Raw genomic sequence first — 24611 nt, forward strand, 5'->3', positions numbered from 1 at the left:
GGGGTTCCCATGATGCACTGAGTGTTTCTTTCTCTTTTTGCTCTGTATGCACCACTCTGCATTTAATCATTAGTGATTGATCTCTGCTCTCTTCCACAGCATGTCTTTTTCCTGGTTCTCTCCCTCAGCCCCAACCAGTCCCAGCAGAAGACTGCCCCTCCCTGAGCCAGGTTCTGCTGGAGGTTTATTCCTGTTAAAAGGGAGTTTTTCCTTCCCACTGTCGCCAAGTGCTTGCTCACAGGGGGTCGTTTTAACCGTTGGGGTTTTTCTGTAATTATTGTACGGCTATTGCCTTTCAATATAAAGCACCTTGGGGCAACTATTGTTGTGATTTGGCGCTATATAAATAAAATTGATTTGATTTGATCTCACCCTGTCCTCTGTATCCTCCTCTGTCACACCAACCACCTGCATGTCCTCCCTCAGCACATCCATGAACCTCCTCTTTGGCCTCCCTCTTCTCCTCCTACCTGGTGGCTCCATCCTCAGCATCCTTCTCCCTATATACCCTGGGTCCCTCCTCTGCACATGTCCAAACCATCTCAATCTTGCCTCTCTGACTTTGTCTCCAAACCGTCCCACCTGAGCTGTCCCTCTGATATGTTCCTTCCTAATCTTGTCCATTCTTGTCACTCCCAAAGAGAATCTCAACATCTTCAGCTCTGCCACCTCCAGCTCTGCCTCCTGTCTTTTTGTTAGTGCCACCGTCTCTGAACCGTATAACATAGCTGGTCTCACTACTGTATTGTAATCTTTCCCCTTCACTCTTGCTGATATTCTTCGGTCACAAATCACTCCTGCCATCTTTCTCCACCCACTCCACCCTGCCTGCACTCTCTTCTTCACCTCTCTACCACACTCTCCATTACTTTGAACAGTTGACCCCAAATATTTAAACTCATCTACTTTCACCACTTCTACTCCTTGTACCTGCACTATTCCACTGGGCTCCCTCTCATTCACACACATGGACTCAGTCTTGCTTCTACTGACTTTCATTCCCCTTCTCTCCAAAGCATATCTCCACTTCTCCAGACTAGACTCAACTTGCTCTCTACTCTCACTACAGATCACAATGTCATCTACAAACATCATAGTCCATGGGGACTCCTGTCTGATCTCATCTGTCAACCTGTCCATCACCACTGCAAACAAGAAAGGGCTCAGAGCTGATCCTTGGTGTAATCCCACCTCCACCTTGAATGAGTCTGTCATTCCTACTGCGCATCTCACCACTGTCACACTATTCTTGTACATGTCTTGCACTACCCTAACATACTTCTCTGCCACTCCAGACTTCCTCATACAATACCACAACTCTTCTCTTGGCACCCTATCATAAGCTTTTTCTAAGTCCACAAACACACAATGTAACTCTTTCTGGCCTTCTCTGTACTTCTCCAACAGTATTCTCAGAGCAAACATTGCATCTGTAGTGCTCTTTCTTGGCATGAAACCATATTGCTGCTCACAGATCTTCACCTGTTTTCTAAGCCTAGCTTCTACTACTCTTTCCCATAACTTCATGCTGTGGCTGATCAGCTTTATGCCTCTGTAGTTACTGCAGCTCTGCACATCACCCTTGTTCTTGAAAATAGGAACCAGCACACTTCATCTCCACTCCTCAGGCATCCTCTCACTTTCCAAGATTTTATTAAACAATCTGGTTAGAAACTCTACTGCCATCTCTCCTAGACATTTCCATGGCTCCACTGGAATGTCATCTGGACCAACTGCCTTTCCACTATTCATCCTCTTCATAGCAACCCTCACTTCTTCCTTACTAATCTCTTGTACTTCCTGATTTACTCTCACCACATCATCCAGCCTTTTCTCTCGCTCATTTTCTTTATTCATCAGCTCTTCAAAATATTCCCTCCACCTTCTCAGCACACACTCCTCACTTGTCAGCACATTACCATGTGCATCTTTTACCACCCTAACCTGCTGCACATCCTTTCCAGCTCTGTCCCTTTGTCTGGCCAATCGGTACAAGTCCTTTTCTCCTTCCTTACTATTCAACTTCTTGTACAGCTCGCAATATGCCTTTTCCTTTGCTTTTGCCACTTCTCTTTTCGCCTTACGCCACATCTCCTTGTACTCCTGTCTACTTTCTTCATTTCTCCGACTATCCCAAAACTTTTTCGCCAACCTCTTTCTCTTTATGCTTTCCTGGACCTCTTCATTCCACCACCAAGTCTCCTTGTCTTCCTTCCACTGTCCAGATGTCATACCCAGTACTGTCCTAGCTGTCTCCCTCACCACATCTGCAGTACATTTCCAGTTGTCCAAAATTGGTTCCCCTCCAACCAGTGCTTCTCTCACCTGCTCGCTAAATTTCACACAACAGTCTTCCTCCTTCAGCTTCCACCATCTGATCCTTTGTTGAGGTCTCACTCTCTTCTTCTTCTTTACCTCTAAAGTCATCCTACAAACAACCATCCTATGCTGTCTAACGACACTCTCTCCTGTCACCTTACAGTCTCTGATTTCTTTTAGCTTGGATCTCCTATAAAGAATGTAGTCCACCTGTGTGCACCTTCCTCCACTCTTATATGTTACCCCGTGCTCCTCCCTTTTCTTAAAGTAGGTGTTCACCACGGCCATTTCCATCCTTTTTGCAAAATCAACTACCATCTGTCCTTCCCCATTCCTGTCCTTGATACCATATCTACCCATTAGTTCCTCATCACCTCTGTTCCCTTCACCAACATGTCCATTGAAGTCCGCTCCTTTCACCACTCTTTCAGGCTTGGGCACACTCTCCACCACCTCATCTAACACACTCCAGAAATCTTCTTTCTCCTTCATCCAACAACTTTTTTTTTTTTTTTTTAATGTATGTTGTGTGTTATATGTATGTATGTTGCACTGAGGAGAGGGCCGTGCCCCAATTTTGTTGTGCTGGTGTACACTGTATAACTGTGCAATGACAATAAAGACTTAAAACTTAAAAATTACCTGTGGGTCATATGCACTGATGATATTCATCATCACCCCTTCAATTTCCAACTTCACACTCATCACCCTGTCAGACACTCGCTTAACCTCCAACACACTTTTAACATACTCTTCCTTTAAAATGACCCCAACACCATTTCTCTTCCTGTCCTCACCATGGTACAACAACTTGTACCCACCGCCGATGCTCCTGCTCTTACTTCCCTTCCACTTGGTCTCTTGCACACACAATATGTCTACTTTTCTCCTCTCCATCATATCAGCCAGCTCTCTGCCTTTACCAGTCGTACTACCAACATTCAAAGTCCCCATTCTCATTTCCACCCTTCTAGTTTTTTTCTTCTCCCGCTGTTTGTAGAAACGTTCTCCTCCTCTTCTTCGTCTTCTTCGCCCAGCAGTAGCCCAATTTCCACCGGCACCCTGTTGGGCAACAGTACCGGTGGCGGACGCTGTTAACCTGGGCCGCGACTGATCCGGTATGGAAATTCGATTCTTAGTCAGCATAGTTGGGTTGGCTTGTTTTACGCCGGATGCCCTTCCTGACGCAACCCTCCTCATTTATCCAGGCTTGGGACCGGCACTCAGAATGTACTGGCTGCACACCCCATGTGGCTGAACAACTAAAACAGTTACATTACTTATTACATTTAATCAGAGTAACAAGGAGTTTGTAACCTACATATCACATTTCAAAAGTAACCTTCCCAACACAGGTTTACAAGAGGTTCCACAGGTTGAAAAATGAGAATGATTTGCCGTTACTTGATGATATTTGAAAATTGTCAGCAACATCAGCTTGAAATTTGGCACACAGTTTAACGCTGGTATTTTCCATTAAAGGTTATTGGGGCTTAAAATTATAATTGACTGTTTTCCTGCTGGGTGGAGTGACATAGTTCCTGCCTGTGCCTAGTTTTGTTTCCATGTCCCTTGTGTTTCCCTTTCAGTTTCTCTCTGTGCATGTGTGTCTCTGTGCTCCTCTCTTCTTCTCCCAACTTTCCGAATTTTCACAACTCTCATCTGTTAACCCCTCGCCCTGCTGTATATCTACCCTGGTTTTTCGCTGGTGCATTGCCAGTTGGTTTTAGCTTTGATCCCCACAGCTCTGTTTGCCACTTTTGGCTCCCAGCTCACCATTCTGCTTGCTGCTTCTCGTTTCCTCGCCTGCCTGTTTCCCTGCCTACCCACTGCCTTCAGTCTTCTCAGCTGTCTGTCTGTCTCCCTGCTCCATTCAACCCCGGTCAGCACCAGCAGCTTCCGAGGTCAGCAATGCACATCTGGGCTCTCAGTACTGTTTCTTCTCAGCTAATGTCAGCATCTGTCATTGCCCACATGGGAGACAACTACTATGTTTTTTTCCACCAAAAACCCCTGGTGCTCTCAACTTTAGAGGGAAGGACACGTGCTACTCTGATTGGTTGATATTACATTCAAGATAAATATGCTCAGTGTGTCCCACTGGGACATGACATTGGATATGACATCTACCATCAATTTTTGCAACGTGGAACTGTCAGAATAAACATGCAGCTATTGATAAGAGGAATTGGTATTGTCTGAGACATATGATTCTGATGGATTGAAAAATCTGGAACTCATCCTCAATTGGAACCGGTTCTCGATTCCCATCCCTACTCCTTTATGATACAGAGAAAGAAGAAGTGAGTCTTATATAGGCCTTGAGGTCCATTGGTGTTGGTGCTTGTGTCCAGGTTCCATAGTTTGAAGATATGAAGTCCACTTATGTGTCCTTGGACATCTGTATTGTCTCAGCCCAACCACCTGTGACCAGGTACCAGCCTTGGCTGGGGAAGTAACCTATGTTGGACTGGCTTCCTGTCCATGGGGAGTCATAGACTAAACTCTATTCTTGTCTATGGTTGAGATTTTGAGGGTTTTTTTCATAAATACACAAAAATATTAGGATTAGGCCTATTCATTATTGTTACCATAACTTTATGTCTAATTATCTTCTTATTTAAAAAGTAGAGTAGATGATGAATCAATCAAATGGGAGAAGACCAATAGACAGTTTTTGCATTGTTTGGCACATGTGTGATAAGTACTCTGGAAGTTGCTCGCGTGGAACGCCTTGAGGTGAGCAGTTCTTGGAAATGCATGTTTCTTGTAATCCATGCCTCTCTGCACACTTTAGGAGTCTTGGGAATTCTATAAAATAGTAGACTTATCCTATGGCTGGAATAGCGAATGGTACAACAATGGTCGTTTTTGGGAGTAGACAAAATGGGAGTCAATAAAAGGGGCATAAACCCTTCACTGAGCTCTCCTGTTTGATATACATCCTTCAAATCTGGCACACAGCTTTACATCAGTGTTGGCCAGTGCAGTATGAATTTTCCTTGCAATCTTCCCAGAAGCTGAAAAGTTATTGGAGTTTAAAATAACCACTTTTTTCCAGTTTGTTGAAATCTAGCGCAAAGCTTCACCGTGGCCTAAACTGACTTGTAAGTCTTTTCGGCTGCTCCCTTGTTTGCACTCGGGGTCGCCACATCTGCATGTTGATTTGGCACAAGTTTTACACCGGATGACCTTCCTGATGCAACTGGGGCAGGGGTAGGGTTTGAACCGGGAAACCATCCACACTGAAACCAAGTGGACTAACTGCTTGGCCACCAACAAGAACTCCTCCTGTTTTCCACGCAGTCTTTGGTGTCAAAAGTGTGTTTTGCGTGGCGAGGTCACGGATGCTTTTCAGTGTGTGTGTGTGTGTGGGGGGGGGGGGCGTACGGGGCGCGCTCTCCCCTCCCCCCGCTCCTGCGTGCGCGTACGTGTGCGAGTCTGGCGGCGTAACATCTGTGCGTACGCGGTCGTGATTGTTGTGAAGATGGCGGAGGGGGAGACAGAGAGGGAATATGACACACGGAAAGCCATCGAGGAGCTCCGAGAGCGCTTCCAGCGCCTGAGCGCAGTGCTGAAGGAGAGCCCGCTGTCGCCGCTCGAAGCCTCCCTGCAGTTCTGCCAGGAGTTCTGCCAGGTTAGCCCGTCCCGCTGCCGCTCATCCCGGCCAGCCTGCAGCCCCTCTCTCTCTCTGGCTTCCTGGCCGAGGATGCGCGTCTACGTTTAGCTACAACAATGTAGCTAAGCCGCTAGCTGCGGTGCTAGCTACCTGCTATTTCAAGATGGAGAGAGGGCGAGAGAGAGGAAAAAAAAATACAGTCCTCGCTGGCTTTTCCTGCGTCCTCCTAGTAACGGCTCCGAGCTGATCTTACTGTCAGAGTGTGGCCGTCCTCGCCAAACGAGCGGCACCGATGTGTGCGAGCTGTGCGTGAATTTTTACAGGCCAGAGAGCTAGCAGCAGATGAATGTTGCTAGCTGGTCTGTCTGTCCTGAGCAGTGGTCATGCTGTGCAAAAAGGGGCGAAAAAAGCTAAACTAACGCATGCACCGACCTTATAACTACATAATTCAAGCGTTATAACACTGCTGGTTTATATTTTGTCGTGGTGTGATGTGTTAGTGTTTTATTGCGCGGAAAAATCAATGCTTTTTCCCCCCCACCTTTTTTTTTTTTTACCCACCAGGTGCTAGCCCGGGCCTTTTGCACTAATTAAAACAGCTAAAGCAATGCAAGCGTTCATATTCCAGTTGATAGCCTGCACCAGAAAAAAAAAATGTGTGGATTGCAGCGAACAGCTGGAAAAGATTTGAAAAAGCAAAAGTGTGACTCCCGTTAGACATCCATCCCCCGTAATGAATTAGCCCAGAATCGGTGACAGTTATTACACAGTATGTAAGAATAAAGTGGGTGTTTAAATAAATTCTGCAGAGTTGACGAGGGGAGGATAAAAGATTAAAAAGTTTTCCCTGAACTTTTGCCAACCAAAAACAATTCAAAATGATAAATAAACCATGTAACAGATTAAAAAAAAACCTGTCTGTTTTCTGGTTTGGTTAATGGGTTTTTTATTGCATTTTTCCTTCCTACATATATATATATGTAGGCATATTTAAGGGATAGTAACCCTGTATTGGAATGTTTAACATACACTGTGATGGATTGAGTGAACTGATCAGTAACAGATTGAAATCATTTGCCCGATGGCAAAAAAAATCTGCTAATCCATTCATTTATGGTGGATTTGTGGCTCTGATAGAATAAGATGACAACCACTGAATACAGGTGCACAATACCTCTGGACACAAACAGATGTCAAACAGATAATGTGTGGATAAAATAAAACTAGCATCTACTACTGTCAAGCTATGAACAAGACAAAAGGGTAAACAAACATGCAACCACAGCGCTTTGCCCACTTAAAGTTTTTACCATGCATAAAACTTGCAGACAAACTCACCGGATACCAGGTGACAAGGAGCGCATGGACACAAATGGATATCAACATTTCATAACCGTTAATCATATGTTTGCTTAATCTGTTACGGTGTGGCTCAAACTTTTAAGTACATACTGTCCTATCTTTACTGCAATACATACTAGAAGTAAATGGGTGAGTAGCAGGGACACAGTTTGGACATACTACGCCGCCATTTTACCTGTCCTTTGATCCAAATACGGAAGACGCAGATCAATCAATCAATCAATCAATTTTTTTATATAGCGCCAAATCACAACAAACAGTTGCCCCAAGGCGCTTTATATTGTAAGGCAAGGCCATAAAATAATTATGTAAAACCCCAACGGTCAAAACGACCCCCTGTGAGCAAGCACTTGGCTACAGTGGGAAGGAAAAACTCCCTTTTAACAGGAAGAAACCTCCAGCAGAACCAGGCTCAGGGAGGGGCAGTCTTCTGCTGGGACTGGTTGGGGCTGAGGGAGAGAACCAGGAAAAAGACATGCTGTGGAGGGGAGCAGAGATCGATCACTAATGATTAAATGCAGAGTGGTGCATACAGAGCAAAAAGAGAAAGAAACAGTGCAGATGCGCATAGTACCCACACATGCCTCGAAAAGTTATGTTTTGCAACAGCAGACTTTTTAAAATGGTTCCTAATGTGTATTTTCTGCAATTACGCAGCCCCATTTTCATGTGTGTCCACTAATGTCTTTGAATTTTCCCAGGAAATTCTTCTTTTTTGGTTACCAGGCTCCAGCTGCTTTATGGGATGGTGCTGTGAAGTCCATTTGCACATTATTTTTCACGGCTCAAACAATATCATGAGCCTTTGTGCAATTTTTTTTTTTTTTCTCCCCAAGGCAAAATGGTTGGTAGATTTAGAAAAAGTCACAATAACACTATTAGGCTGTATATGTACAATTGTAAAACAGTAATATTTATAAGCAAAGCATTAATAAGTACTGAAAAATTATTAATAAACTATGGTTTACCTCCACTGTGCTAGCTTGGTGTGTGAAGCTGTCAAGGTTGCCAGATGACAGGGAGTAGGGCGGTGAAATATAATGACATAACTGCAGAATGCTCCATGGGCTAGACCATCTCATTTCAGAACAGTTTGTTCCGGCCTCTACTGTGTCTGAAGAGTTTTGTGGGACATAGCATGTAGAAGGCTGTGCCCTCCAAAGATCTGGCCTTCAGAGACAGCAGAGGCTGAACAAATCATTCTAAAATAAGGTGATGTAGCCCATGGACCATTTTCTGTTTAGGCATTAACTTTTCCTGGCCCTACCCCCTGTTTCCTGCCAGCCTTGAAAGCTGCTTGCAACAAGCTAGTGTAGTCGGTGTAACTAATAATTTATTAATCATATTTCAGTACTTTTTAAATACATACTAGCATTACTTATTTACAATTGTACATGTGGAGCCTGCAAGTTGTTGTTTTTTTTAAAATTTGTCAACCATTTGGTTGCGGAAAAAAATCTTGCAATGACTTATGGGATTAGTTGGCTGCTTTCAGGGGAAACAAGGCTGAATATGTCAGCTGCATTCCAAGGAGCCTTTGAAATTATGAAGTCTAGCCTAGTTGAGTGACTGGCAAATGCAGCCTCAGAAGAACACAGTCGCTGAATTGGGACACAGCCTTGGCAGTAGCAGGTCATCCAAGTACCGGTTAAATACGGCTAAATGCCTTTTGAGTATTCAAATACCCCACAGATTATGACACACTATTTGCTTACTATATAGTAAACTAGTATGAGTATTTGGGTGTAATATGGGTCTCGGGCATATCCCATCATGTTTTGGGTGGGTTGCTGCCGGGTTGGTGTTATCAAGTCACTAAACATCGAGTCTGAGTCACATTTCCTGTCTCCAATGTTCAAGTCCAACTAAAAGTCGAAGTCACTAAAGAAGACTCCAAGTTGTGTTTGAATTATGGTATTAAAGCTATCAATATCTTAGCTCTTTGCATCTCATCTAATGAGTAGCAACTTGGGAGCTTCTAAACAACTCTCAAATTCGGGCAGTTTGTTATATTTCCACGTTCACTTACCAGCCTTCCACGAGTCTTGTTCGGGTTCGGGTAGTAGGTTGGATTTGGAGGGCTCTCTGTTGGGACTGTTTACACAGAGACTGCTACCTGCTGCTTTGGACTTGAACTAACAGTCTTTTTCAAGACTTTTTTACTTTTCTTTACTTTTTTACTTTTTATTTTTTTTTTTACTTTTTACTGTGCTCCAACGCCTAAGGAAGACCTCTAACGGTCGAAACATCGCGACGGAGCACTTTTATCAGCTAACTTTTATTAGCGTTGGCAGGCTAACTAGCTTGCTAACGCTTTCGTTTTTATTTTTATTTTTTTTTATTTTATTTTAGCACCGTTGTCGTGCGTTGCCTGTGCTGCTTCATGGCCTGTTTGGTGCCTTGATTGGGGCACTCCTTCTGCTGAATCACCTTTGGATTATTTGCACATTATTTACTTTGTTTTTGGGAATCCGCTAGCTTAGCGTAGCTACTAGCTCTTAGCCGATTTAGCATGGCGGCTTCTCCTGTCTCTCCCGCACTTTTCTGCTCTGGGTGTGAAATGTTTAGTTATTCCTCGGCCTCCTTTAGCAGTAACGGTACTTGTAATAAGTGCAGCTTATTCGTAGCTTTGGAGGCCAGGCTGGGCGAAGTGGAGGCTCGGCTCCGCACCGTGGAAAATTCTACAGCTAGCCAGGCCCCTGTAGTCGGTGCGGACCAAGGTAGCTTAGCCGCCGTTAGTTCCCCCCTGGCAGATCCCGATCAGTCGGGAAAGCAGGCTGACTGGGTGACTGTGAGGAGGAAGCATAGCCCTAAACAGAAGCCCCGTGTACACCGTCAACCCGTTCACATCTCTAACCGTTTTTCCCCACTCGACGACACACCCGCCGAGGATCAAACTCTGGTTATTGGCGACTCTGTTTTGAGAAATGTGAAGTTAGCGACACCAGCAACCATTGTCAATTGTCTTCCGGGGGCCAGAGCAGGCGACATCGAAGGACATTTGAAATTGCTGGCTAAGGCTAAGCGTAAATTTGGTAAGATTGTAATTCACGTCGGCAGTAATGACACTCGGTTACGCCAATCGGAGGTCACTAAAATTAACATTAAATCGGTGTGTAACTTTGCAAAAACAATGTCGGACTCTGTTGTTTTCTCTGGGCCCCTCCCCAATCAGACCGGGAGTGACATGTTTAGCCGCATGTTCTCCTTGAATTGCTGGCTGTCTGAGTGGTGTCCAAAAAATGAGGTGGGCTTCATTGATAATTGGCAAAGCTTCTGGGGAAAACCTGGTCTTGTTAGGAGAGACGGCATCCATCCCACTTTAGAGGGAGCAGCTCTCATTTCTAGAAATCTGGCCAATTTTCTTGGATCCTCCAAACTGTGACTGTCTAGCGTTGGGACCAGGAGGCAGAGCTGTGGTCTTATACACCTCTCTGCAGCTTCTCTCCCCCTGCCATCCCCTTATTACCCCATCCCCGTAGAGACGGTGCCTGCTCCCAGACCACCAATAACTAGCAAAAATCTATTTAAGCATAAAAATTCAAAAAGAAAAAATAATATAGCACCTTCAATTGCACCAAAGACTAAAACAGTTAAATGTGGTCTATTAAACATTAGGTCTCTTTCTTCTAAGTCCCTGTTGGTAAATGATATAATAATTGATCAACGTATTGATTTATTCTGCCTAACAGAAACTTGGTTACAGCAGGATGAATATGTTAGTTTAAATGAGTCAACACCCCCGAGTCACACTAACTGTCAGAATGCTCGTAGCACGGGCCGGGGCGGAGGATTAGCAGCAATCTTCCATTCCAGCTTATTAATTAATCAAAAACCTAGACAGAGCTTTAATTCATTTGAAAGCTTGTCTCTTAGTCATGTCCATCCAAATTGGAAGTCCCAAAAACCAGTTTTATTTGTTATTATCTATCGTCCACCTGGTCGTTACTGTGAGTTTCTCTGTGAATTTTCAGACCTTTTGTCTGACTTAGTGCTTAGCTCAGATAAGATAATTATAGTGGGCGATTTTAACATCCACACAGATGCTGAGAATGACAGCCTCAACACTGCATTTAATCTATTATTAGACTCTATCGGCTTTGCTCAAAAAGTAAATGAGTCCACCCACCACTTTAATCATATTTTAGATCTTGTTCTGACTTATGGTATGGAAATAGAAGACTTAACAGTATTCCCTGAAAACTCCCTTCTGTCTGATCATTTTTTAATAACATTTACATTTACCCTGATGGACTACCCTGCAGTGGGGAATAAGTTTCATTACACTAGAAGTCTTTCAGAAAGCGCTGTAACTAGGTTTAAGGATATGATTCCTTCTTTATGTTCTCTAATGTCATATACCAACACAGAGCAGAGTAGCTACCTAAACTCTGTAAGGGAGCTAGAGTATCTCGTCAATAGTTTTACATCCTCATTGAAGACAACTTTGGATGCTGTAGCTCCTCTGAAAAAGAGAGCTTTAAATCAGAAGTGTCTGACTCCGTGGTATAACTCACAAACTCGTAGCTTAAAGCAGATAGCCCGTAAGTTGGAGAGGAAATGGCGTCTCACTAATTTAGAAGATCTTCACTTAGCCTGGAAAAAGAGTTTGTTGCTCTATAAGAAAGCCCTCCGTGAAGCTAGGACATCTTTCTACTCATCACTAATTGAAGAAAATAAGAACAACCCCAGGTTTCTTTTCAGCACTGTAGCCAGGCTGACAAAGAGTCAGAGCTCTATTGAGCTGAGTATTCCATTAACTTTAACTAGTGATGACTTCATGACTTTCTTTGCTAACAAAATTTTGACTATTAGAGAAAAAAATACTCATAACCATCCCAAAGATGTATCGTTATCTTTGGCTGCTTTCAGTGATGCCGGTATTTGGTTAGACTCTTTCTCTCCGATTGTTCTGCCTGAGTTATTTTCATTAGTTACTTCATCCAAACCATCAACATGCTTATTAGACCCCATTCCTGCCAGGCTGCTCAAGGAAGTCCTACCATTATTTAATGCTTCAATCTTAAATATGATCAATCTATCTTTGTTAGTTGGTTATGTACCACAGGCCTTTAAGGTGGCAGTAATTAAACCATTACTTAAAAAGCCATCACTTGACCCAGCTATCTTAGCTAATTATAGGCCAATCTCCAACCTTCCTTTTCTCTCAAAGATTCTTGAGAGGGTAGTTGTACAACAGCTAACTGATCACCTGCAGAGGAATGGTCTATTTGAAGAGTTTCAGTCAGGTTTTAGAATTCATCATAGTACAGAAACAGCATTAGTGAAGGTTACAAATGATCTTCTTATGGCTTCGGACAGTGGACTTATCTCTGTGCTTGTTCTGTTGGACCTCAGTACTGCTTTTGATACTGTTGACCATAAAATTTTATTACAGAGATTAGAGCATGTCATAGGTATTAAAGGCATTGCGCTGCGGTGGTTTGAATCATATTTGTCTAATAGATTACAGTTTGTTCATGTAAATGGGGAATCTTCTTCACAGACTAAAGTTAATTATGGAGTTCCACAAGGTTCTGTGCTAGGACCAATTTTATTCACTTTATACATGCTTCCCTTGGGCAGTATTATTAGACGGTATTGCTTAAATTTTCATTGTTACGCAGATGATACCCAGCTTTATCTATCCATGAAGCCAGAGGATACACACCAATTAGCTAAACTGCAGGATTGTCTTACAGACATAAAGACATGGATGACCTCTAATTTCCTGCTTTTAAACTCAGATAAAACTGAAGTTATTGTACTTGGCCCCACAAATCTTAGAAGCATGGTGTCTAACCAGATCGTTACTCTGGATGGCATTTCCCTGATCTCTAGTAATACTGTGAGAAATCTTGGAGTTATTTTTGATCAGGATATGTCATTCAAAGCGCATATTAAACAAATATGTAGGACTGCCTTTTTGCATTTACGCAATATTTCTAAAATCAGAAAGGTCTTGTCTCAGAGTGATGCTGAAAAACTAATTCATGCATTTATTTCCTCTAGGCTGGACTATTGTAATTCATTATTATCAGGTTGTCCTAAAAGTTCCCTAAAAAGCCTTCAGTTGGTTCAGAATGCTGCAGCTAGAGTACTGACGGGGACTAGCAGGAGAGAGCATATCTCACCCGTGTTGGCCTCTCTTCATTGGCTTCCTGTTAATTCTAGAATAGAATTTAAAATTCTTCTTCTTACTTATAAGGTTTTGAATAATCAGGTCCCATCTTATCTTAGGGACCTCGTAGTACCATATTACCCCATTAGAGCGCTTCGCTCTCAGACTGCGGGCTTACTTGTGGTTCCTAGGGTTTGTAAGAGTAGAATGGGAGGCAGAGCCTTCAGCTTTCAGGCTCCTCTCCTGTGGAACCAGCTCCCAATTCAGATCAGGGAGACAGATACCCTCTCTACTTTTAAGATTAGGCTTAAAACTTTCCTTTTCGCTAAGGCTTATAGTTAGGGCTGGATCGGGTGACCCTGGACCATCCCTTGGTTATGTTGCTTTAGACGTAGACTGTGGGGGGTTCCCATGATGCACTGTTTCTTTCTTTTTTTGCCCCGTATGCATCACTCTGCATTTAATCATTAGTGATCGATCTCTGCCCCCCTTCTCGGCATGTCTTTTTCCTGGTTCTTTCCCTCAGCCCCAACCAGTCTCAGCAGAAGACTGCCCCTCCCTGAGCCTGGTTCTGCTGAAGGTTTCTTCCTGTTAAAAGGGAGTTTTTCCTTCCCACTGTGGCCAAGTGCTTGCTCATAGGGGGTCGTTTTGACCGTTGGGGTTTTTCATGGTTATTGTATGGCCTTGCCTTGCAATATGGAGCGCCTTGGGGCAACTGTTTGTTGTGATTTGGCGCTATATAAGAAAAAAGTTGATTGATTGATTGATTGATTGAATATCTCATAACAAATTATTATCGCCTATGACAAGCAAATAAACAAACAAACAAAAAAAAATTGCAGTCCTCATCTCCAACTCCTGAGTCCAAATGCAGTGCTGATGTTCAAGTCAAGTCATGGGTCATGAAAATCAGGACTCGTTGGACCTGAGTCCGAGTACTCATGGTGAACTGTGCACACTCCATTGACTTCACTTATAATGAACTTCCTTCAGTACTGTGCAAATGGTCCAGCCACACATAATGATGGTAATTAAGAAAAGCTGCTAACTATATCATAAATATGTGATATTTATAAATAAAGATCAAGTCAAGTCTTGGAGTATGTATTGATGGTGCGCATCACCACATCCACCACACCATGGAACCTGCCTTGGGTTGTGGGTCAGGCCTGTGTTCACCGCAGGAACTCAAACTACTCCCCAGATTTCCCAAATGTTTACAGGGGCCGCCCAGTAATTGGCCTGCTCACCTGTCTTGTCTCCGCTGCAGTGAGGTCCAAACATCTGATGCTAGCGTTAGCTTGCAAGCAAATTTTAATGTTAGAGTCAAATCAACATACCTTGCTACGTGTGGCTAGCATGAAACATTAGTGTGGTAGTCAGAAGGCAAAAATGAGTAATGTGTAAATTCTTGTTATTATTTGGCTTCCCACTAGCTTGCTTAACAAAATATCTATTTCATTAATTGTGTAACAGACTCCGGACTTCTCGATTGCCCCGTCCTTTCCAGTGCAACACCCCTTCAACAATAAAACATCTTTTGTCTTTTGTCCTTGCGTTGCCGGTGCATGTAGGTGTGTGGTGCAGTATTCCGTTGGTTTTGCGGTCTGAGCCACCTTTGTTGTTGTGGTCCTTCAGACGCTTGTAATCCTACATCAACCTACTTCTTTTCTCTTGGCACTGTTTCGCAACATGTTCTGCTGGTGTCCAGGTGCACTGAACTAGATTTTCTCATTTCTCCTCAACAGTTTAAATCCTCACACATCGATTATCACTTGTACCTCCTGCTTGGTCCATGTCGACTAATGCTAGCCATTCTGTTTAATTTTCTTCTGTTTGGTTTTATAAATCCACTTGGTGTTGTCGTCTTCTCTTGCGTGAATTGTTCGTAATGGTAAGATACATTCAATACACAATGAGGATCAGAGAAACAGAGTGTAGTGTTTGTGTATTTATATTTTATCCTTTGACTTACTGTGTTGTTTTTAATGTATGGGTGCTATGTACTGGATGTGTTGTTGTGTAGCAGACTCTGTCCAAGGCAAATTTCTCCTTAGGGAGACAAATAAAGACATTTTGACTTTGACTTTGATCTCAGTCATAGATACTAAACTATAATCAGATTTTTTGTAGTATGAATTTTTTTTTTTTTTTGGTAACAGAAAATTATTCTAGTTGCAAACAGTCTGTTGTCATGGGTATAGAGTATATATACTAAGGTTGTAACAATGGATCTATATACCTATTCAGTAATCCAGTATAATTGATGCAAAGAGAAAACATTGATCCGTATCATTGTGCCTTTATTTTGAAATAGTCATTGCACATTAGTGTCACTATTTCCGTCCATGTTCACTTCTTTCTGTACTAACTTTGTAGTGCCAAGCAGTTAACTTATGATATCACATTATATTGATCACAGGTCCCTAAAATTAATAGAAGCATGGCAGACTTTGTGATATCAGCAAGTATCGTATTGTTGACCAAAGAATAGGTATAATAAGGTACTGTGATGGCACTTATGATTTACACTGCTAATATACAGTATACTGTATTTTGTAAACCAAATTGTGTCATTTTTTAATTGATAGAAGGGGCATTACTAAGACTTATTAAAGTGAAAGGTTCAAGAATGATGGCACACAAATGAATGAATGGATTTGTATAGTAAAATTCAGTATTTATTATTTGTTAATGCAGCATAGTGCTGCTTTAGCACACTGGACTACAGGAATGATCATGTCTAGACTGATAACAGGTCCAAAGTCATTTTAATAGCTCAGAAGATGGTTGTTGCCTTGATTCGTAAGTGTGGCTTGAGCAAGTTGCTGAACTTCTAATGTGCTTAATGTTGGGCTATTTTGCCTCCTTCAACCCACACAAATATGGGATAAAATTTGCAGCATAATAATGCTGTTTTTTCTTTTACAGACACTGAGATACAAAGTCAAATGGGTATTTAGCTGTGATATGAAGAAACACAGACTCAGCACTTGGCTTTGGTGATACTTTTTTGGCCCTTATGCAACAGCCATCAGTGTTATTCTCGTATTTGAATATTTTTCCAGGTCCTTCTAGAACATGCCGGACGTTGGAAAACTGATGAGGACCCACTGCCTTTGCTGGAAGTGTACACTGTGGCCATCCTCAGCTTTGCTCGGGCCTCCTCCTGTCTCTCCTCCGAATGTGAAAACGTGCCACTCCTACTTGAAAAGTTAGCATTGTGAGTAGAAGCTCTGAACTGGTTTGTATTTTTTATCCATGCCATTTTTTTTTGCAGCTTTGTTTCTTCTAAATGTGACATGCGTGTTACACCTTAAAAGTGTAGGACCACTAAGCTTTTTAAGATTTAAGACACAAAAATAATTTTCTTTGGCCCCACTATAATTTTATTTATGAGGCTTTAAATAGCGGATTCATAATATGACATTGCCAATATGATCAAAATTAGCGTTATCTAAAAAAAAGTTTATAAAACGTTCCCCTGAAGGGAAAAAATTCAAATGAGCAGACGGCCTTGAACTACTTTCGGCAGTGACCCACATTCTGTAATAGCGACCATAGCGACATCAAAGATCACATTGGGGCTTCCCTCAACTTACGCAAGGGATGCTGGGAAGCACATGGGAGACAGCCAATCACAGAAGAGATGCACTGTGATGTCAGCTGGCTGCTCACTTGAACAGAATAATCCTACATGGTAGGGCTGCTCGATTATGGAAAAAAGTATCACGATTATTTAGGTAAATACTGAAATCACGATTATTCAAACGATTATTTTTTTTTAGTTACACAATGCATTTATTCAGCATTTCTCTCACTCTAAAAAAAAATTGTTATAGACAATGTTGGCAAAACCTCCAAATTGAAAATGTACTGTACCTTACCTGTATAAAACATAAAATGAATAAAATAAATATTAAAAATATCATATTATATATTTTTCTGTTTTCCTCTCCCTTCCCTGTTGTCACTGACCAGTTGGTCAGTGTCTTTGGGCATCTCCCTGACTTGTGCTACTAGGACATAGTGCGGCTGCATTGTTTTTGTTTCAATTTATGTTCATTAGTTTGTGTTTTTGTCATCATTCCCTTGACCACGTCTTCTTATCTCCTTTTGGAGAAATGTATCCGTTCATTTATTGTTAAAATATAAAATGAAACAGCTTTTTTAAAAATAATAAAATAGTTGCTGTTGAAAGAGCCTTTTATTTAGAAGCAGGTGATGTTCTGCTGAATTCTCGGGACCAGATGAAGGTCTCTTCTGCAGCTTTGAACTCTGGTGGTGTTGCTTTAGAGCAGAGATGTTTTCTTTCAACTGGACTTCGTGGTTTTCAGCTCATCAGTGGAAGTTTGGTTGTCTGCACAGCAAATGTTCCTGATTAGGACAAATAAAAAGATTTCTTTAAATATAAAGAAACACTAAACAGTTTATATATATAAAAAAGGAAAAAAAAAAAACGTGGAAAAATGATGGAAAAAAAACGCCCGAAAAAATAAGTTATTTAAAGTTAAGCTTTTGTGGTGTCTGAAAAAAGCTGTAGCTTTATTTGGTAAAAATAAAAAAGACTAGCTAGCTAAGCTAAGCTAACGTTAACCGATCATTAAACCTTCACAGCAGTTCAGTAAACATCACGTTTTATTTTTACATTATTCTCACCTCGATAAAGCTGCAGAACTAAACTCCGTTGGGCAAACTGGGAGGTTCAAGGTTCAAAAGGTTTATTGTCATATGTACAGTAAGAAACGTATTTCCCTGTGCAATGAAATTCTCTTCTTTGCTGCTCTCACCGGGTGTCTATAATAATAGTCAAAATAGGCATTAAAAAAAAAAAAACAGAGACTTCGCATATATCCAAAAAGTGGGAGATTTCAGACTGAGTGGGTTTGCTTCATCACCCCGGCTGCCTGCTTCGCTCTGCCCAGGAATGATGCCTGAAGGCCGGCTTCTCCGTGTGGGTCGGCTCGCTGTCGCGGTTCGATCGATATCCCACCAAGTCCTCAGTCCTCCCTCGGTCGGTGTCACTTCGAAAAGTAGCTGAAAAAAAGCTTCTCCCAGCAGGGTGATGGAGAATCGTTCTACTGCTGTTTTTTAAAGCGTTTTTGTGGTTCAGGCGACACAAATTCAAGAAGGTGATCGCTGAACTTTTTTCAGGTTGTGGAAATAGCCAGAGTGTGATGTAGCAATCCCTCCGAAGTGACGCGTCTGACGTCATGTGTCTTGGGACACATTGACGGATTGGCCTGATGAAAGGCCCTTAAATCGTTTCACTCGATTACACGAGTTTGGAGATCAATTGATACAAATATCGATATCGCGATCGAAATTCGGTTAATTGCACAGCCCTACTACATGGTGGAAAATGCTCTGAAACACCTTATTCCTGTATAAATCTAACATGTTTCTTATATATTTTGTGAAAATGGTGAGAAATAAACACGTCTAAACCTAAAAATGGTGTTTTTGTAACCATATAATATCTCTGAAGTGATTTACAAGACATCTTACGGATGCTAGCGTGTGCACCCCGTATATGCACATCACGTGAGGTCACAGGTAACGTCCGATAATTTCATAACCTCATGCATGCGTGCACACACACACTTCCTCCTGCAGTGTTAAAAAGAAAATACTCATCATAGAGTTTTCCCCAGGTAATTATGTTCTCTTTGTTAAAATGAGCTGTAATTTTGCAACAAGTTACAAAAATAAAATGACGTTATAATAATGACAGTTTTGTGAAATGTGAAAGGTCGTACAGCTTTAAATAAGCATCACATTATCAACATACACACAACTGTTCACTGATAATAGGTACAGTCACTTAAATATCGTACTGCTGCATTTCAGTTTCTTGAATTTGAAAAATGCAGAACTGTCTATACTCGCTGTGTCACTATCTGAAGCTATTCTTGTATGTTTTTCTGCAGTTATTTTGTGTATGCACATCCTTGACCCAGATCTTGCGTTAACAAATGGCTGTGTTGAATTCACAGGAGTTGTGCGGAGCTGCTGCTCTTACTGCCCCAGCATGTCCCCGGTGCCTTATGGGAGGAGTTTCAGTCCTCCATGAAGGTCAGTATCCTCAGGGCTGTTGGATGAGTTGTGTGTGTTTTTTTTTTTTGGTTGGTTGCCCTTGCAGTCACTGGAGAAGAGTTTGTTCAGTGCAAAAAAAAAAAGAAGAAGACATTCACAACTCATTTTGATACAGTACTGTACCTCCAAGTATTTATTGCTCTTTAGACATGAATATGCAAACAACAGCTTTCCTTTTCTGTAGACTTCAGTGCAAAATGCAACAGAAAGAGAATATCAAGACTTTCACTACTTTAAACCGGCGGTTTTATTGCTGGAGGAAAAACCACATGGTTCTTTTTCTGCTGCAGTACTTTCTCTCTCAGCCAATCAAAAACATCCCGATGCTAGGCTAAGAGCTCTGGATCTCGAGTACCGAAGTTCCCAAGAAGTACTCAGAAACCACAGATCTTTAAGCAGTAGGAATGGCTTGATTATGGCAACTCTGGAGTTGTCCCAACACTGAAGTCATAGATATTTGTGTAATTGTAGAAATCATGCCAGCTTCACCGAACACGCCAATAATTTAGTCTCATGCGATATCTTTTGCCAAATGTCCAGCTTTTCCTCTTTTTTTTATTTTTACCTTCTTAAGTACAGTGGGCTCATATGGGTGTGTCACAAACACTTGTAAACTCAGATAAATGTAGGGGTGATCGGGGCACGATGAATCACGGGGTACAGGGAATCAATAGCTATATCTGCAAAACTACATATATATTTGCAGCAGTTATGCATATTTTTATGCATAAAGACATCCCCTTATAAATTAGTGTTTTGTTTTTGGATACATTAAGGGTAAAACTAAGTGGCAAGTGAAGTCAGTTTTTTTTCCTCTCAAAAGTAAAGGTCGCCCCCCAAAAATATTAGAAGACTACCCCGTCCAACTGATGAGTATGTGTTATGTCTTCCCCAGACTATCAGGTATTTGATAACATGGCTTGTGTGTCACGTGCACCCGGGGCACAGTGAATCAGTCTAGAAAGTGATTTACTAAGCCCCAGTATCAAGTGGATGACAAATAATACTTGTTGAAGTTTGTACATTTATTTTTCCATGAATTGTTTCTATAATTTGTGTATATAAACAACTGTTTTCACATTTGAACAGAAATGATGTGTTATGTGTCGACGCGGGTTGAGGAGCGGACCTGCGTCAGACAGGACCCAGCGCTAAAAATAACCAGAAAGCGGTTCCAAACAGAAACTATTTATTATTCACCTGTGCTTAAAAGTGTAAAAACATTAAAACAACGTCCCTCTGGTGGAGTGATTCGTGGCTCGCTCTCCAGCGCCCGCAAGGATTAAAGCCGGCGCTCCTGGACTTCCTACCACCGCCAAACACCCCCCAGGTGGACACGACAAACTGATTCTCTGTGAAGCAAAGAGACGGTGAGGTAAGGCAACAGATACAACTATATCTTCCAATAAACACACGCTATCAGCAACACACTCAGGTCAGTGTCCTTTTTTTTACTTTATGCAAATGAGCAGCTTCTCACAACAAGTGGAGGATCACTTATCCTTCACGCCACAGCAGTGAGAAGCAAACTGCACAATTCTCTTCACAATTCCAGTATACTGTGTAACAAAACACCAAGTTACTATCAACAATTACTTAAACACTTAATTACCTTTCGTGTGTGCTGACAGCATGTGTCCTCACCCCTCCCTGCTTCACGGGCTCGATGTGTCAAAACCCAGGCGCGGTCCTCAGCGTCTCACAAACGAACATCACAAGGTCGAGTTCCCGGCAGTTCTGCTTGAATCACACATGACTTAAATGCAGAACGCCATCCAATTATCTGCTTCAGCTGCAAGTCGTCCAGGTTGCACGTGAGCACCACTCACAGGTGCTTTCCATGATGTTGATGAGGGTGAAGACTCTTCAGCCAGCACCTTCTTCACAGACAAATCAGCCCTCATGCCACCTGGAGAGCAAAGAAAAGAAAAGAACACCAAAACATCCAGCCACGTCCCCCCCAACACACAACATGATGACAGTTGTATTTATAATAGTTTCTCAAGGACTTATGTCACTATATAAGACACTCACACATTACATAGCTGGTTTGCTGGATTATAGTTTGTATATGCATCAGCATATATTTAATAATTTTGAAGAAATCTTTATAATCGTGTTTTTTTCATTATATTGTAAGTTGATTTACTGGGCCCTGTGAATTAGTGTCCGGGGCACAGTGAATCAAACATTTTAAAATCGATTTTAAACACCTGTAAATTACACTTGGGGAGACATAAATAACACAACCTTATAAACAATAACCTGCTGTATTAAATCCACAATAGAGTGACCTAAACCTATGCATACTGTGTTTATGCTGCCACAAAACAACATTTCTGATCCACTGTGCCCCAGTTTCCCCTATAAATTGCATGTATGACATCTGTAAACCAGTACACATTTACAAAAAGAATGAATTACCATTAAAAAAAAGACCCAAAACTACCAACTAAGGCTACACGCCCTGCCCAACACACCTCAGAGATGTCCAGTCAAAGCCCTGGGATAGAAGGATCGAAGAGGATATTTATTACATTTTTTTTTTTCTTTCAGAAGAGGAACTTTACAAATTAAAGATTGATGTCCTGCTATCAGAGAAACCTACACACATAGTCTGCGATTGATAACTATGCAGAAAGTGGACGTTAGGGACCTGCTAAAACTGATGAATGACAAAGATAATGTGTTCTTTTAACACCATTTCAATTGGATGTTGGTCCGGCCTGTCGCTGAAATAAGGAACAGTTAGACAGAAAAATGTATTTTAAAACATTTTGCCACGTCAAGACTAATGCTCTCTGCCATGCAAGAGGGTCAGAGGGTAAGCCTCCATCATGGAGAGGAAGGAAATATTAACCACATGTGGTTTTGCAGTGTCAGATGTTTACATGCTCTCTTCAGGATTTGTAATGAACAGATATAAATAAATGAGAGTGCGATGAGCAAGACATTCAATAACCTAACGAGTAACGTAATAATACCAGAAATCTTATTCGTGGAGAGATGACCAAGAAAAAAAGGTTATAACCTAGCAGAATCTGTCATAAGGTGACTTCAGTCAAGGGATGGGTATCAATAAGATTTTATCGATATCGATACTATTATCGATTACGCTTATCGAGCCGATTCCTCATCGATGCCTCCTGTGAATTTTCTGTGTACTACAATTAGGCTTTACAGGTTTTCTATGTCAGCATCTTATTGAGTATTAATGTAAATAAATATGAAATTGGTCACTGGATCCTTGATCTCTGGACATAAATAGAAATAAACAAAATCTGTAGTTTTTGTCAAAAGCATTTCCTTTCAGACATGGCATGATTGTCTCTCCATACATCTGAGCTGAGCTCAGCTGGCTGCTGAAGTCTGCAGGTCTGCAGCCATATAGTCTTAGGGGGGAGGTGTTAGGGCAGGTGATGGTCTAGTGGCTAAGGTGTTGAGCTTGAGTCCAGAAGATCATGGGTTCAAATCCCCACCTGACTGGAAAATCACTAAGGGCCCTTGGGCAAGGCCTTTAATCCCCTATTGCTCCCAGTGTGTAGTGAGCGCCTTGTATGGCAGCACCCTGACATCGGGGTAAATGTGAGGCATAATTGTAAAGCGCTTTGAGCGTCTGATTCAGATGGAAAAGCGCTATATAAATGCAGTCCATTTACATTCTTGGGCTGCTGCACGTCAGCCCAGGATGTCTCATTTTGGGAGGAAAAAAAAAGCATTTTGATCATTTGCAGTTTATTGTTTGTATTACAACGTTTGGGAAGAGGTGTCATGTGATTTAAACGGGGATTCACTTTGAAGTTATAAATTCCGAGCAGACTCGACTCAGCAGAGAGCGGCACAGCGTTTGGAGCAACGGAACAGAAGACGATTCTCGTTTCTTTCTTGCAACAAGACAGGTCCCAGTTAGTCACTTTAATCTGTACAAAAGTGACTCACAATTGACATATTTTAATGACCTTGAGAGGGGTTAAGAAGCGGAGTTTCCGCTTCTGAAGAGGAGCGAAATATTGAACCAACGAAGCAGCAGATCGAAGCACTGCCTCATTGGTTCAAGGTTCAAAGCAAAGCTGCGCTGCAGAAACGGTTGATTACAGGCCCGCCGCAGGGTCTGTAATCAGTGTAGAGAAATGATCATTTTCCCAACAAACACCCTCAAAACAACGGCTGCTCTGAAGGACCGATAAGAGAATCGTTAAGCAAAAACACTATCGATGTCGGTGGATCGAATAATTTCTTAACGATACCTGAAAAGAACCGGTTCCTGATACCCAACCCTATTTCAGTCAGTAAAAATGTGTTGGTTTTTTCCTGTCAGTTTGCATTCATGCACTAATCTGCATGCATACCGTGGGATCAAAAAATTATAGGGCGTCAACTAGCAGTCACAGTTACTAGCCGGATGCAGTGCCCTGTTGTGGATTGTAGGGAGTAGGGTTGTCACGATACCAAAAATCAATATCAGTGACATTACATTGCGCATATTAAACAAATATGTAGGACTGCTTTTTTACATTTACGCAATATCTCTAAAATTAGAAAGGTCTTGTCTCAGAGTGATGCTGAAAAACTAATTCATGCATTTATTTCCTCTAGGCTGGACTATTGTAATTCATTATTATCATTTTGTCCTAAAAGTTCCCTGAAAAGCCTTCAGTTAATTCAAAATGCTGCAGCTAGAGTACTGACAGGGACTAGAAGGAGAGAGCATATCTCACCCATATTGGCCTCTCTTCATTGGCTTCCTGTTAATTCTAGAATAGAATTTAAAATTCTTCTTCTTACTTATAAGGTTTTGAATAATCAGGTCCCATCTTATCTTAAGGACCTCATAGTACCATATCACCCCAATAGAGCGCTTCGCTCTCAGACTGCAGGCTTACTTGTAGTTCCTAGGGTTTGTAAGAGTAGAATGGGAGGCAGAGCCTTCAGCTTTCAGGCTCCTCTCCTGTGGAACCAGCTCCCAATTCAGATCAGGGAGACAGATACCCTCTCTACTTTTAAGATTAGGCTTAAAACTTTCCTTTTTGCTAAAGCTTATAGTTAGGGCTGGATCAGGTGACACTGAACCATCCCTTAGTTATGCTGCTATAG

General features: G+C 41.8%; 1 protein-coding gene across 1 annotated transcript in view; it reads left to right on the top strand.

Moving 5' to 3' along the window:
- The first annotated feature begins 5771 nt into the window (after window positions 1-5771).
- The window catches only part of znf292a (zinc finger protein 292a), a 42416-nt gene continuing 23576 nt past the window's right edge, over window positions 5772-24611 (top strand). Inside the window, exons 1-3 of the mRNA XM_034160038.1 lie at window positions 5772-5956; window positions 16490-16644; window positions 19418-19496. Coding sequence (XP_034015929.1) covers window positions 5807-5956; window positions 16490-16644; window positions 19418-19496 — 384 coding nt within the window. The 5' untranslated portion in view covers window positions 5772-5806. The remainder of the gene's footprint in view (window positions 5957-16489; window positions 16645-19417; window positions 19497-24611) is intronic.

Source organism: Thalassophryne amazonica, chromosome 19, assembly GCF_902500255.1.
Source record: "Thalassophryne amazonica chromosome 19, fThaAma1.1, whole genome shotgun sequence".
Lineage (NCBI taxonomy): Eukaryota > Metazoa > Chordata > Actinopteri > Batrachoidiformes > Batrachoididae > Thalassophryne > Thalassophryne amazonica.